Raw genomic sequence first — 16,772 nt, 5'->3', positions numbered from 1 at the left:
GTAAATAAATCACCGCATAATCATTAAATACCTTGCGTCAGGTGCAATAAAGTAGAAAGTGCTGCTGATTTATATATAAAAAAAAGTTTGTTTGTTTTTTTATTTAGTTTGGACAAGCTCTTGGGCAAAATGTATAAAGCAACAATAACATAAAAAAACCCAAAAAACAAGAACTCACTGATCCAGGCTTTACGTTCTCTACTTTGCTCTCATATGGCCTCATTGTTCTTGTTAGTCTTTGGACCCTCAGTTCTCCATCTTGCACAGCTGGACTTCATGTCAACCTGAACGCCTGTGTACATATCTCACAATCGACAGCAAGCCCAGATCTATCACTGCCACTTTTTGTCTTGCATTCCCCCATAATAGTAAGCATTTGTACTTTCATTGCTTCTACAAATTTAATTATGCAAACCTCATTCATTTCTACCAAATAATACTATATTGCATGGTGAAATGCTTGCCTGTTAAGCCAATGGTAACTATTAGTACAACAGGTAATACTAGCTATTCCTAGCTAACTTTTATATCACTTTTAGTAATAGCTACTTCCTAGCTGAGTGTCTTTTCATCACATTGTATGACTCGTTTCAATGTGAATAATGACACTCTCGTATTTTCTGATTGTCTTTTGCTTTTGTTCTGAGGATGTTTCACACATTTTGTTTTTCTTTGAAACACCAGAACTCATCTTCTTCTAAAACAGTAATGATGTCTAAACGCATTTGCAAGCTATAACTTGCACTTTTGTTTTACTTTGGGGGTATTGGTTCCTTCTTTGCTGAGTGGCCTTTCAGCCCATGGACTTGTTTCACTGTCTTGCCATCTTTGGCCAGCATCTTCACAAAGTCTTTTGTTTTTGTTCTAGGACAGATTCATACATTATGCACCTCTAAGTGTCTGTCTCTGGGATGCAGAAACTGTCTCCTTCCTGAAAATTATTATGACTGGACATTCCAGTGGTGTTTATATGGGTGGATAATTGTTTAAACAGATGAATGTGATACCTTCAAGCAACTGGAAATAGTACCCAAAGATGAAACAGTCTTGTAGAGGTGCTCTAGTCTCTTCTTGATATCTTGGCTGATTTCTTTTGATTTTCTCAATATCTTACAAAAGAAGGATGTGTATTTGAGGTGTTACCCACATGTTGTTAAAAAATTCAGATCTCTAGCCAACTTATCTGAGTCAGGAAGCAGGGATTTGTCCTGCAGGTCATTGTGTCCTTGAGCAAGACACTTCACAAGCCTTGCCTGTTCCTGGGGTTCTGATGGCACCAATTCAATGGCAGACTAATTTTGTTTGTTTGCCCTAGTGTGACCACATTGTAGCTTGCTTACCACTATCAGTTTTGGTGGTGTGCATGAAAGGGTGAATGACTGATTGCGTTGTAAAGTGCTTTGGAGTCCTCAGACTTGATAAAGCGCAATGCATATGCAGGTAATTTACCTTTTACATTTGATGCTCTTGTGAAAAATCGCAAATTACACGATGACCATGCAGCAATTCAGAAATTCAATATGATGCTCATGTGAAATTAAAAATCTACATACTATTGCACACATGAAACCTATAGCTAATGTCCATTAGAAAACCACAACCTGCAAACTGTGGCATGTGAAGGCCATTTACTTCAGGTGCAGCCCCCACCAAGGATATGAATGATATTAATAGCAGTGGCTTGCTATGGGAGGAATAAAAGCAACTAAACATCCAGGCAGGTGAAGAAAAAAAAGAGGGCTCCAGCCCCCCATGTGGTTTAAAATACTAACAACGCCCCTGTCCGTTCTCCTGTGCCCAGATGCCTGTGCATGAGCGTTTTTTTTTCCCCAGGAGGATTACATAAACACTAAAGAAAGAGAGAAAAACAGAACAACCCATCTGATAGTGCTTTAACTGAGGTTTCGTGGTTGGAAGCAGTGGTGCGACGGACAGCGCGTTTGGTTTTCATTAGGTCGTCTCGACACTGACCCCCTGCCCCGACTACAGCAACGTGAATCCAGCCCGCTGGCAAGGCAGGCAGGCAGGCAGGCGTGCTGCTGAGCGGAAGAGAGCCGAGCAGAGCTGATGTGCAGTCTGCACTTTCCTTTACGCGGTCCGCAGGCTGGACTGCGCTCCCGCACAGAGTGACAGAAAGCTACACGCAAAGTTGCGCGCAATGGGCATGAAGTAGCGCCGGCGGGCATCGATGGTTGGAGCTTTCTTCGCAGACAGACGCAAATACTTCCCAAAGTGTGTCAGTGCTGCAGCCATGGTGAGCTGCGGGACTCCTGGAGGTTTACGCAGCGGTGACTGGTGTTCCGCTCCTCTGCTGACCGCAGCGCTGCTCAGCCTTCTGTTCGCAGGGATGCATCTAACCACCGCGTTTCCCTCCTGGAGGTTAGAGGTATGCTGTGACCACTCGGTGACCCGGAGCTGCGCATTAAACTAATTAAGAAGCTGGTTACCTTTTTATTCATTTTTTAACGACATATTCTGTCTATATAATTGTCCGAGATAATACATTTCCCAAAAATAATCGTGATTTTTCAGAAAGTTACAACTGAATGTTAACTTTTGAAAGACAGCACTAGTACTTCAAAAGATTCCAAGTGCTGTGAAAAGATTGAATTTGAAAATTTGACAAACCTCTTTATGTGGAGTGTCTTGAGACTTCTAAGGAGCTGGATGATTTCCTGCTGACTTTTTTTTTATTATTTATTTATTTACAGTTTATCATAAAGGACTTTAATTGATATTAACTGTTCAGCCTAATCACTACCAAAAGCTGGAGTCATTTAAAGTAATGGACATCAGATCTAGTTAAAGTTCAGTTCAGTTGACGTTAGATGAATACCAGAATTGGTTTCGGCAACACAGTGGATCCTTGTAAGGTAATGTCTTCAGTGAATAGGAAAAATGTCTTCCCCTCCACATTACTTCACTTCTCTCCAGCCACCCACTGTGATTGAGAGCCTGAGGGACAGCTTTGTGTCATTTCCTTTGCCACACATTCTTATTAGCTGTCATTCAAGAGAACTGCTGCGTTAACTTTTATTAGATAAACTGACAGCATAAATCCGGCATGTGAAAAAGATTCAGTCCGCTGTGTATTGCAAAAGTATTTGCACCACCTGAATTTATTCTTTTTTTCTTTTTACCTCACCTCTACCTTACTTTTACATTTAATTATTGGGGATGTTCTGAAATAGACTAACACAGAGAAGTGCATAATATGAAAGATGATTCATGGCTTTGTTTTTCTTTATTTATTTTAGCAAATAAAAATATGAACAGTGTGGTGTTCGTATGTATTAAGCTACATAGACTTATCCCGTTTTTAAAAGAATGCTTTGCATATCTAGAGACTGACTTTTTTCCTCTTTTGTCAAATATTCTTTACAAAATAGCACAAACTCACTTAGATTGAATGTCTGTGAACATTAAGATGCAAGTCCTGCAACATATTCGTAATGGGACTTAGGCGTGGGCTTTGACTGGACCATAAATCTGCTTTGATCTAAACAATTCCACAGTAGCTGTTGTACTTTTAGAGTGGTTGTCTCCTCAACTTTTACCAGCTTTCCTGCCCTTCTTGAAGAACAAAAATAATAATAATAAAATCATTCACACAGCATGATGCAGCCATCACCATGTTTGTCAGGGGGATGATGTGTTCAGGATAATATGAAGTGCTAGTGCTCCACCTCAGACAGTATTTTGTATTGGTCTTATCTGACCAGAGCATCTTCCTACATTTCTTTCACTGTGGCAAACTGTAAGCAGGACTTCTTATTACTTTCTTTCAACTGAGACTTTTTATTTGCCACCTATTCATACAGACTAGATCTGTTTTGCTCTTGGTAGGGTTGAAGTCGGTCGCTCTAAGTGTTATTTTGCGGTACTTCGGAAAAGAGAGTTTAATATAACTGAATTCAGTTCGAATCTAAAAGTACTTTATTGATCTCAACGGGAAATTAGATGTGCGTTGACACACTTGTCAGATTTATTTGTTCTAAAGCATTTTTGAAAACCACGTAAATTTACCCTTGACTTTTTAATTATGTTTTGATTTGTGTTAGTCTGTCCTCAGAAAACCCGAATGGAAAACGTTTAAGTATGTGGTCGCAGCATGACAAAATGTGAAAAAAGAAAAAAACAAGTCAAAAACCTTTGTAAGGAACTCAGATGTACATCATTCAACAAACAGACTGTTTTAAATTACATTCAAAATGCAGCATTTGCTGCAAAAAAAAAAAGGATTCTTGTGTGTGTGTGTGGGTGTGTGTGTGTGTTGGAGATGAGGAATGAAAATCATAATCCCTTGTTTAGTAGTTTGAGGCTAAGCTATTCCAGACTCCCTCTAGAGTCCTCAGAGATGTCTCCCCGCATGTTTTGGTCTGCGAGCTCACTCACGGCTTCAAGGTTTAGTCTAGAGAGAGCCTGCTCCGGTCCTCGCAGTTCCCCCAATTCATCTTCATTTGAGCCAAAGCGTGAGTGCCGATGTGCAGTGACACGGCACATGGAGAGAGGGAGAGAGCTGTGCTGGCCTGAATGCATCAGACGCCTCATAAGTCACCGAGTGCATGACTGCGAGGTGTCAGCGGAGGTCAGTAGAGCATATTGGGGAAGTGATTTGGAAGAAAAAGAGCATTCTTTGAAAATCGAGGGAGAGACTTTATCAAGTTTCCCAACAGAATGCGCCTGCCTCTGTTTCAGTATTTTTGGAAAGGAAGTAATATATTACTCATGACGGGGCAAATCTGGAACAGAATCCAGAGGATAAGGTGCAGAATGCAAAATAAAGGGTGCTCTAGTTTACCCCAGACAGGTGCTGCTACAGAACAGGTTGCATCAGGTGAAGTTTTTGACTAACTCCATGATGATGTAATGGCACACATGAAGAGAATGTAGTATTTATCATAAAATAAACTGTAGTTCTGCAGTGAGACAAGCCAGCTCTTCGACTGAGTCCGAAGCTTTTTCTGGGCTTTTTGCTTGTGAAAATATGCCTGATGTTTTAAGAATGCTGCTGGTCACACTGAAGGCATTGCACTTAATTCAATCCGAATGCAACTGGTAAGCTCTATTAACGCTACCTTAGTAAAAATAACACAGTTTCACAGCATTTATACAAAAATGTTAAACTGATGTTAACCACAATCCAATTGCATTTACGCGAAACAGAAAAGCAGCAATCCTCCCGAGTGTTGCTAAAATAATATAACACTTCACAATGTAACCGTAATGAAAGTGATGGGCGGTGCTCGTTTTGATTCCACACCACGACCCCTTGTGTTTTTCGCAGCATTGGATTTTTCCAAATAGCGGAATTTGTGTTTCTATAAAAAACACAAGTCAGCCGGCACACCACCAGCTTCAAGGAACGGGCATATAGAATAAACGTTGCTTTAAAAGTCGCCCAAAGAGTCTGACCAACCTCTGCTGACATCTAAAGTTAAACGGAGCAAATCAGATTGATATCAAATTGAGCCAATAAATGCAAGACTTACGTAGGTCAAGTCAAGTTCACTTGTGTGGCACTTTTCAGCAACAAGATGGTTCAAAGTACTTTACATCATAAAAACGTCATACAGTCACCAATTACCAAACAAGCGATAAACATTACATTTTGTCAAAAGTCGTCATCAAAATAATCAAGCAAATACTTGTTGATCAGTGTTCCACTTACGACTAATCACATGTGTGCTTTAAGTCTTGATCTGAAGGAACTCAGTGTTTCAGCAGATGTGTAGTTTTTCTGGAAGTTTGTTACAGATTAGTGGTGCGTAGAAGCTGAGTGCTGCTTCTCCGTGTTTGGTTGTGGGGATGGAGAGCAGACCAGATCCAGAAAACCTGAGTGGTCTGGAAGGTTGATAGAACAGCAATTAATTTAAGTAAGCTGATGCTGAGAGCAGCATGTCCCTCACATTTGACATAATGCAGTCATTAATGGGTGTTTTACTGGCAACTGCCAACGGCAGACTCATCCATTCAACTGCCAAATGCGTCATGATTCATTGCTCCAAAGCACATCTCCACCGTCCAGTCTAGTAGTGGTTCAAACCATTGCTCCCAACTTGCTGCATTGCGATTGGTGATGTAAGGTTTGGATGCAGCTGCTCTGCCATGAAAACCCATTGCATGAAGCTTTTTAGTCACAGTTCTAATACGAAGGCCAAATAAAGTTTGAAAGTCTGTCTACTGGGTCTGGGCACTACGTGCCTCAGCATCTGCTGATCCCACTCTGTGATTTTTAAGTATTCCACCACTTCAAGACTCAGTTGCTGCTGTTCCCAGTAACTTCCACTTTGTTATATTACCACTAACAATTGACTGTGGAATATTTAGTTTGGAGGAAATTTCACAAGTGGATTTATTGCACAGATGGCATCCTATCATGTTACCAGACTGAAATTTACTGAGCTCAAGAGCAACCCATTCTTTCACAGACGCTTGTTGAAGCAGTCTGCATTTTGTTGTGATTGGAATACCCAAATTCAATGATATGGGGGCGTGGCTGGATACTTTTGGCAACATTAGTCTACGAGACCATTGCAGCCAATAAAGTATTTGACCAAGCATCTTCTTCCTCATTTTACTATTAGATCCACTGTGCAGGGCTTGGGGGAGCTGGAGTTTATCTCCAGCAGTAAGTGAATGAGGAGGGTGGCAGACCCTGGTTAGACCAGCTGTTGATCAAATGTCAACAGGTCACACAGAGACACAAAGGCAACCATTGAATATTTATGATTTTTTTACAAAACAAAGCACCAGATCACAGGCTTTAAAATCTATGAGAAAATGAAAACTTCAAAATTTGGAGTTTTTGTTACTCATCCCCACTTTAAATGCCTTAAATGCTTCAGAGCTTCATTTCTTAGAAATGCTTTTGCACAAAATCTATTGACAATCATACCAAACAGATTTCGTCCAGACAATTGCCATTGTTTCGCACTAGCACCTAAAAGGGTTAAAGGTTCTGTTAAAATTTTAAGCAGTTATCACCCACGCTGTCTTAATTTAGTGTTATTCCAGATTAGGCGTAGACCGAGGTGGACATCTATATTCCTGAAAGAACTCCAAATACTGCAACACTGCTATTTAATGACCCTGCATACTGCTGTCATTTTATGGAACTGAACTCCTGAGTCTAACACACTCAAAGAGCAGAGCAAGTGGAGCTCTGTGCCCATTACTGATCCAGCTGCGGGTCGATCCATCTGGTCCGTCAAGAGTCATTCTTATCTCATGAGTCCATAAAACCTTTGACAAATCTGTCTTCAGATGTGTCTTGGCCCAGTCTTGACATTTCAACTTGTGTCTTGTTCAGTGGTGGCCGGGTTTCAGCCGTCCTTACTTTGGCCAGGTCTCTGAGCTCTGAACATCTTGTACTTCTGGGCCCTCCAGGTAGGTTGCAGTACTGGAATGTGACAGCACTGGAAGATAACGGGATCCTGGTAGCTTCACGTTTGATTCTTCTCAAATCTTTGGCAGTTAATTTACCTGTTTTTTTCCTCAACATGTTTCTTGCGACCCTGCTGACAATTAGCAGCAAAATGTTTGATGGTTCTGTGAACACGCCCCAATATCTTAGCAGTTTCAAGAGTGCTGCATCCCTCTAAAAGACTTTTTACAATTTTTACATTTCATCTTATTGTAAGTTTAAAGATTCTTAAGTAGTGATCACATGAACCATACCATGCCATGGTGCTTTTGAGTTCGGAGTTGCTTTAACCCTCCCGTGGTCTTAGTGAAACACTCAGGAGGAGTGCGCTAAAGGTCATGGTAGGGCAGTGGGGAAGTTAGCGGGGTCAGTGCAAAGAGTATAAAACCTGTGAGGTCTACATGACTCCATCTCTGAAGACCGCAGAAGTGTTAAGATAGTAGAAGTCCACTTTAGACTCGGGCTCTCTTACGGTTAGCTCCAAACTCCAGCACCGACTAATCTGAATGACGCTGTACGAAGATGCAAATCCAGTAGATGCAGAGGTGGCTTCCAGCTGCATTGAGCCCACATCACCTTTAACAGGGAGCCACTTCAAAAGTTCTGAACTAGATCTTTAATACGGCGCGAAGTGGAAGTGAGCACTCTGTCTTCACTTCGCAATCTGTAATGTGAAACATTAAAGGTTTTTGCTTTGTCCAAGGAAGAAGCTCACACCACCATGTTGGTCATCGGGATCCGCAAAGAGGCCCGCTCACAAGTCCTCCACCTGTCCAGGAACAAGCGCTACACCCTGACCCCAGAGCAGCTCAAATGGGACAAATTCAAGCTAACTTATAAGTATTTACTCACACACTGTTCCCTTACTAGCACAATTAAGTAGACAAGAGCATACCAAGACTTTGAGGGCGATGACACTAACACCAAGACCAAAGTGGAGGAAGAGAAAACTAATGGGACACAGTTTCTATAATCATTGCTCTGTTCATAACAATGCAGCTGTTGATACAAACATTTAGAGAAACATGTCTGTTGCATTTCTTTAGCAAACTGGCACTTCCTCAGACAGATGCAATGCCGCAACATTTAAGGGAAACCAAACTTGTATGTCGGCAGACCCTCAGCTACATGCTGCTACTTGTTCAATGAATCTGGCAAGCTGGTAACAAGATAAAACAGAGCAATTATGTACTGCCAAATGTTAGCTAATTTAGCAGTAGTTGCAGGCAGAGTGAGTAATATTGGGTGGCTTAATGGTCTTTCTTTGTGTGTCTTGTACAGACAGAAAAATACCCAAGTATTTGCACTGGAAGTTATTTATTCTAGGTGTTTTCTCATGTCTCAAGTTAAAAAGAAAACTGTAGGGAGTTTGAATCCTGTCAGGATTCAAACTAAAAAAAAGGGACATTGCAATCTTGGTCTTGATTGGTTTGAGAAGAAAGTCCTGAGATTCCTGTGATCATCATATCCGAGACATAAAAAAAAGTAGAAATGTAGTCGAGATTTAGACAAGACCAAGACTTAAATAATGTGGTCTCCTTACCAGTCTTGAGTGCTACACAAAACAGCTTATTGCAGCTTGCAGAAAGTGCTGAATAAATACAAATTTACTTGAAGCAATGCGCGTACCACAGTCACGATGGTTTTAGCGGGACAATACAAATACTTTCGTCTTAGTCAAAGTCTGCCTTTGCAAATATTCAAAACATTTCTGAAGGTACTTAAATCTGACATCTGTGGATGTGGTTTGAAGAAATTGTTTATTCCGAATTGAAAAGCTTGCCATGTTTTTCTCACGCATTCCAAGGTACACACTGACTTGTTATCTACCAAAAGTGGCTCCACATCACCTCCATGCTTAACTATAGAAAGCTACTATAAAATTGTACAGAAAGGACTTCAAACTGTTTGGATACCATTGTACAAATTGCTTTGAAGAAAACCTTCACCAATTTTTACGTCCTCTGGCGTCCTCAGTCAGCCCATAAACTCTTCAGTAAGACTAGATTAGAAAAGCCAACACTGAATTTCACCAACTGCGGTGATCTAAAAGTCCCTACAAGAAGACTGCAGACGATCTGATTAACACATAACCCTCATTAAAAGTTCCTGCACAGATCTAACCCTGGCTGAGATACTCAAGAAGATGAAGTAATGGAGCTGTACTCAGCGACACTTGTGGGAATTTGTGCGCTACTGAACAGTAGCTGCTGTGTTTTTCTTTTATTTATTTATTTTTTATTTTTTTTATTTTTTTGCTGACTCCTCAGCTGCAGAGAGGAATGCGTACAGAGAGCAGTACTAACGGCACGGTGCTTCCCAACAGGTTGCTGTCTTTTCCCACAAACCTGATAAATGCCAGCGACACGCGTCGAGGCATTGCCAGGGCTTTTGGCCTGTGGAGTGACGTTTCCCCGTTCTCATTCAGAGAGGTGCCAGCTGACGAGGAGGCAGACATTAAGATTGGTGGGTGCTTGCTCTGCCTGCATGCTGCTGTCTCCAACAGATGTTGCTTGGCACCCGGCTCCAGAGTTCTGCTTTGCTGTTGCTTTTCCTTAAATTGCCGTGTGCCGAGACTGGGGCACAAAGCCTATATTCAGCATGACTCATAATTCTGCAAGAAGAAAAAAAACTGTAAAATGCTTGACAGCTTCCATAGCAAAGCGGTGTGAATTATGCTTTATTCGTACTTCTGGGACTAAACTCAAGAGCCCGGCATAAATTGTCAGTGACAAGGAGAGGCATGGTTGTCATCCTGCAGGCTGAGGCTTTAGCAAAGAGCTCTCTGTCTTTGGTAATTCATCACTTCCCATCTGCAGTCTGCAGAGAGCAGAAATAATGGGGTGAGGGCTTCCCTCCTTGACTCAGAGGTATGCATTCTTCTCTCTCTCTTGGCAGGATTCTACCCGGTCAACCACACGGACTGCTGGCAGTCCTACCTGCACCACTGTTTTGACGGCATCACGGGTGAACTGGCTCACGCCTTCTTCCCTCCAACGGGCGAGATCCACTTTGACGACCATGAATACTGGATTCTGGGAGACATGCGCTTCAGCTGGAAGAAAGGCAGGAATATTTTTTTTATTTTTTTTTTGTACCCACAGACAATTAGTGAAGTGAACTAATTGTCACGTAGTTATGTTCGTGTTGCAGGGGTTTGGCTGACAGACATTGTCCACGTGGCGACGCATGAAATCGGCCACGTCCTCGGACTCATGCACTCTATGGATCCGAAGGCTATAATGCACCTGAATGCTACTCTGACAGGACGCAAGCAGATCACGCAGGATGAGGTCTGGGGTTTGCACCGTCTCTATGGTACGTTTGTTGTTCTCCGGTTTGAGACATCCCTGTCGGACCAGAGCAAGATTTTAGAAAGTTACCATTTGAAACTGCTGAATATTTTCTATATTGCCATTTTGGCTGGTGCAAGGGGTGTCATTTACTCAATTGCGAAAGTTCAAAAAGATCAAATTACCATGGAGAGGGTGGGCAACGAAAGAAAGACTGAGACATCTGTGGCATAAAGGGATAACGCCTGAAATATTTTTAATCAAAGATTGGAAAGTGTCTAACACTGATGCTAAGGCAAGCTCAGATGTGAGTCAAGACAGGTGAGCGAATACTTTTGGCAGCGTAGTGTAAGCGGTAAGTTGATGTAAAAAAAACAGAATTCATATATATATATATATATATATATATACTGTAGGCCAAGGAAGGGAAGAACATGAACAAAATGATCAATTTCATCTGTGAATGACAAAAAAAAAGCTGAAACATTTTGTACTCTGATCCTGGAATTTGAGGAATTACACTCAGATAAACACGTTAAAAACTGGTTAAATAACACGCAGTGACACATCTTTGGATCAGAACCAAAGGGAAAACAGACCACCGAGTTTGTCTTTGACGCTGACAGCCAACGTGGCATTAATGCACATTGTATAAACTCATGAGTCATCATTAGTGTGTATTACAGTGACTCATTTTTGTTGGCACAAAAAAAAGATGATTGGGGATCCAGCTTTTCCTTTTGCTGCTGACTGAGCGCTGCATGTCTGGTCCTGCTCCTCCTAAATCCACCCTCTAACCTCCCCACTCTTTCTTCCAGGATGTTTGGATCGCTTATTTATCTGTCCTTCCTGGGCTCGGAAAGGCTACTGCGACAGCAAGCGCAGGCTCATGCAGAGGCACTGCCCTTCCAGCTGTGATTTCTGTTACGGTAAGGCAGCAGAGAGCAGCAGCAGCAGCAGCAGCAGCAGCCCGGGGAGGGGAAAAAAAAAAAAAGAGAAAGCTTTCACAGCGTAAGGAGCTGCTGTGAACCGTTTGCCAATGGAACAGCTGGAGCCAACAGGTCCAACCTCGTAGAGCTGTGATGGAGTTTTTTTAAGTGTGTGATTTAAGAGGGGAATTAAAGTGTATTTCTACTGAAGGAGAAGCCTTTCCTCGAGGCTCGGCAGAGTTGGTACCTGTTGGCTGCCATCTAAAGGGACCTGCTTCGCGTGCAGTCCACCACATCAGCAGTCTGAGGGCCTCCTTAGGTTCCACTGTGGGATGTTCTTCTTGCACAACAGGAAACGGCCCCTCTAAACTATCACAACCCTCGCATTTCTTGGCTTTCCAGTGGGTTTTGTCAGCAACTGGGGGGACAGTTCGGAGACAGGCGCGAGGATACGATTTCTGGCCTGCAGGAATCTGTTCCTCATTGTTGATTTCAGAGACGCTGTACGGCTGTGGAAAATTCCAGAGCCACTCCAAACCGCTGGAATTTCAGACTGTGGCTCGAGGGTTAGAGACGCACAGGGTCAATTGGGATTTTTGCGGCATTAACGAGAAAATGAGGGGCTCTTAAGCAGCCTAAGAACTGATCGCAGACTGCTCTGTTTGTGTTTGTCAGAAGCCAGATGGGAGATGTTATAATGACAGGAGCCCCACGGCCCCGACAGGTCAGCATCACTCTCTCAGATGAGGGTTGGATCACGACATTTATGATGATCGGGTTTTAGTGGAGGTGCTTATCGGGGAACAATGTTGTATTTTTATATTACGAATGAAACAGAGATGAAACTATTTTTTCATAATATGCATTAATAGTATTGGGATTTTGTGTGACAGACCAACACAAAGGTCCATATAATTGTGAAGTTGAAGATTCACATCTTCTATTTTGGACTAGTTTAAATTTAAGCAACACGCTGAGACAAAATCTACCGCAAAAAACACGTGCACTAGGGGTGTGAACAATTAATTGACCTGCGGCTAATAGTCGAATGGTTTATTAGATTAAAGTTAGTTCCAGTCGATTAACTAATAACGTCCACCTAGACATTCTTTTAGCGTTTAGCCGAAGGCAGAAGGAGCTGCTGGTCATCCTACAGCGGAGCCCTGTTGATAACAGAATAAAGATGGCGGGGGCATACCAGAGCGGGAAAGAGAAATGGTCCAAACAGAAGCCAGTGTGGGATAAAAAATGCTCTTTTTGCGGTTCTGCTGTGAAACGTAACACTCGGCAAACTCCTTATGTCACGCCTTAACAGTGCCGATTCAGCCGAGCTGCTTGGCGGGAGCAGCATCACTTTCTCATTCAAAAATTAGTGATGTGCTACGACAGAAAAGCGGAGGACACGAACGGAAACAACGGTGACATTATAAGAGAAGGCATGGCTGCCAAAAAAAACTGGCTGATGTTGGGGGCTGTCGCGAGTTAAAGAATTTCATGGAGGGACGTTTTAGCATTCCTTCAAGAGTGACCACAGACACTTCTGTATGAACATCTGTCCGTTCACGGAGAATTAAGTGTTTCACATATTTATTCATTTTTACTTCTATTCAGCAATCTAAGAGATTCCTGTTTTGTTATATTTCACAAATGTCTAAATTCAATAATAAGAGAAAACTACAATTTCCTGTTTATTCACTCAGTATTTAATACAGCTGACATGTAAATAATGTAAATTTTTTTATTTTATTTAATTTTGCATATTGTGAAACATTCAGCCTTTCATGCTTTTGAAAGACGGTTAGCCCTCTGGATTTGAGAGAAATCTCAGGTTTTTAAGAAAATGACCACTTATCAATTAATCCTTAGTTGATTAACCCTACACTAACTCATTAACCAGTGACTTACACCTAATTACTACGTAGAGTCTACCTATGTGCCATTTAATGGTAGTAGAAATACAGCTGTTCAGATCTTTAAGCAAGCATCATAAAGACTAGAGACAGCTCACAGATAAAACTACAAAGAAGTTTAAATCAGGATTAGGTGGTAAAACGATATCCAAAAATTTTAATTTGAATATCTCACCAAGCACATTAGCCAGGAATGGAAAGAGAATGGCACACTACAGTAGACGTGCCAACAGCTGTTCATATAAACTGAAAGTCTAGAGCTAGAAGAGGATTAATCAGAGACGCAGCCAAGACGTGGTGAAGATGCAGAGGTCCACAGCTAAAACTAGGATAGCTTTAGCAGGTAGAGTATTCGTTGTGCAGTCCACAAACCTGGCCTTTTTGAAAAGGAGCAAAAAGAAATGTATTGTTGTATTAAAACTGGGCTAAATTGATTAAAAGATCATTAGTGGCTGCTGAAGACTTGAAACTTCGGGTTGGAGGTTTTCCGTCTCATGTGGCCATGACATGTAACGTACAGTCACTCTACAATGGTGTGGTTGACATCAAACAATACTTGTGTAAGAATGGCCCAGTCAAAGTCCGGGTTGTACATTGAATCAAGAATCTGTGGTAAGATCTGAAAATTAAGTCAACAAATTTGCTTAATCCAGCTTATTTTGTAGAGAAGAATGACCGCCAGTGGCCGTTCCTCTTAAGACCATCTCAGTAATCGTAAAACACTTGCAGCTGGAATAGCATGATAATAATAGTAATAATACACTAGAACATAAATGCAGACTAAACTGCTGGAGATAGGCACCAACACCTAATGATGCGTGGATGGAGGATAAATGCAAAGTTTTCAGATGTTTCTTTGTAAACAAATAGGGGGAAAAAACACATGTATGTTTGATGTCCTTTTTTTGCAATTGCGCTCTGTGTTGCGTCAATTTGCCCAATGAAATCCCAACACAAATGCTGAAGTTTGTGGAGGAAATACGTACAAGTTCGAAAGGCTTGAATGATTTTTGCAAAGCTCTGAATGACGCTTCGCTGTTAGCTGCTCCCATTAAAGGAATAAACAAATTGATTGGATATCTACACCCTTTTCTTTGTTTTCCCTCTAACGTGTTCATTCCCGTTGCAGAATTTCCTTTCCCCACTGCCGCTCCCACACCCACTCCACCTAGGACCAAACACAAGCTGGTCACTGAGGGAAAGAAGCTAACCTTTCGCTGTGGGAAGAAAATCGCATCAAAGAGAGGCAATATATAGTAAGTTCATGTGATGCGTCATCACTTGTCCTATGGCTGCGGTGACGACACTCGAACAGCGTCTGCCTTCTGTTTCAGCTGGTACAAAGACGGGGAGCTGCTGGAGCACTCTCACCCAAACTACATTTCCTTGAAAGACGATCACATCACCATAGTGGCCAACGCCATCAACGAAGGCACGTACACTTGCATCGTAAAGAAAAGGGACAAAGTTCTCACAAGCTACTCATGGAGGGTACGCGTGCGCTTCTGATGGAAAGCTGCAGAGCACACAGGACTCTAGGGCACATATTTCAATTTTACAAAAAAAAAAAAAAAGAATCTTGTATCATCCATAAAACCTGTCTGCCTTTCATTGTCATTTTGTAAATCAATGTTTGTACATGCAAACAATAAATGGTTTATACTACCCGACACTGAAAAGCTACTTTTTTTGTGGCAAATGTGTAGCTGTTTGAAGCAACGTTAGTTTTATTGGAATGGTATCATGGAATCTGAGAAATACCAGATTTTAAATCCAAATTCTGCCAGAAAACCCAAGAGATTAGAATTGGGTCTTTCACCCAGGACTCCGCAGAACCCAAAGAAATGTAGGACTGAAATGATTAATGAATTAAAATTAATCAAAACTAATTTTGTGGTCAATTAATCGTTAAATTGGAGTAGAAAGTTTTTTTTTTTAAATGTTTTTTTTTTTTGTTGCAAAAATCAACACATTTAGAGCAATAATTAAGTCAAAACTGTACCAAAACAAATATACATTTTGCATTTAAGTAAAAAAAAATAAATAAAAAAAATAACAGCCTATTAATATGTTCTCCCAAAACTCCTCAGGTGGCATACTTTTAGCTTTTCTTTTTTTTATTTTTATTTTTTACAAATTCTATAAACAAAATATATGAATAAAATTATCTAAGAAAATATCTATTAAATTATCTAAGAAAATATCTATTAAATTATCTAAGAAAATATCTATTAATTGGGTTTGCTACCCAATTAATAGGTTAATTGAAACGATAATTATTAAATCAACCCTAAACTGTATTGATAAGCAAAAAGAACTGAGCTTTTCATGTCGACGTCAGAAATATTTCTTTAGCTGAAGATGTATCCTTTGCTACAAATGATGAAGCATGCTAAAGAAATGCTATGTTGTTGAATGCTAACTTATTGTATTTTAAAAAGGAATTGAAGTATTTTTTTGCATCTTTTAAGGTATTTCTAATATTGTTCCAAAAAAATTTTTTTAAAGGCTTAAGCAGTTAAATGAAAAACATGCAAATTGTGTATCTGATTAGAATAACTGATAGAATAATTGAACTGAATACTACAATAATCCCTTGCTGCAGCTCTAAAGAGATTCCCTCTCTCTGTACGCTAATATATATAAATATTTAACCCTCCAGTGGTCCGAGTGTGATGATCAGGAGGAGCGCGGCAGATATCACGGTCGGACAGCGTGTAAACACGGGGCTGTCCCGTGAGACCACCCAAATCCACACAGACACAAAAAAACTGTCCTAGAACTGTCCACACATGGGGTCAGTGCGACCCCGCCGGAACCAAACACGGGGTAAAAAGCTTGTGGAGGCTTTTAACATCATATCTAGTGTTGTAAAAGCAAGTGGTGAAAAGAATTGAGGGGGGTGCTAATGACTGTGACACCAGTGATTTTTGTTGGGGGTTTTTTTCCACCTTCTAATCAAATTTTTCACTTCTCTAAAGTTCCAGCACAGTGCAGCATTAAAAGAGAAAACCTCTGGGTGTGAAAGATAATTCAACACCATCGGGGGAAAAGAGGTGATTTCTTAAAAAAATTTTTAAATACGGTAATCAATCCTATTTAAAAAAAAAAAAGAAAAATCTCCCCCACTCCAACCAAAAGTAAATCCTTACACGGTCGATGAGTTTTCCTTTTCAGCGCCCCCCAAAAAGTCACAGAAGCCGTTTTCTCTGAT

At 41.0% G+C, this 16,772-nt stretch overlaps 1 protein-coding gene across 1 annotated transcript; it reads left to right on the top strand.

Moving 5' to 3' along the window:
- The first annotated feature begins 1,838 nt into the window (after positions 1 to 1,838).
- mmp23b (matrix metallopeptidase 23B) lies at positions 1,839 to 15,228 on the top strand. Its single transcript, XM_005805791.2, has 8 exons — positions 1,839 to 2,386; positions 8,130 to 8,266; positions 9,753 to 9,892; positions 10,325 to 10,492; positions 10,580 to 10,744; positions 11,538 to 11,648; positions 14,688 to 14,814; positions 14,893 to 15,228. Exons 1-8 carry the CDS (start codon positions 2,189 to 2,191, stop codon positions 15,065 to 15,067), a joined length of 1,221 nt encoding a protein of 406 aa, XP_005805848.1. The 5' UTR covers positions 1,839 to 2,188; the 3' UTR covers positions 15,068 to 15,228.
- Positions 15,229 to 16,772: the final 1,544 nt, after the last annotated feature.

The sequence above is a fragment of the Xiphophorus maculatus genome, chromosome 1 (assembly GCF_002775205.1).
Source record: "Xiphophorus maculatus strain JP 163 A chromosome 1, X_maculatus-5.0-male, whole genome shotgun sequence".
NCBI lineage: Eukaryota > Metazoa > Chordata > Actinopteri > Cyprinodontiformes > Poeciliidae > Xiphophorus > Xiphophorus maculatus.
This window is presented reverse-complemented; position numbering and strand designations above follow the sequence as displayed.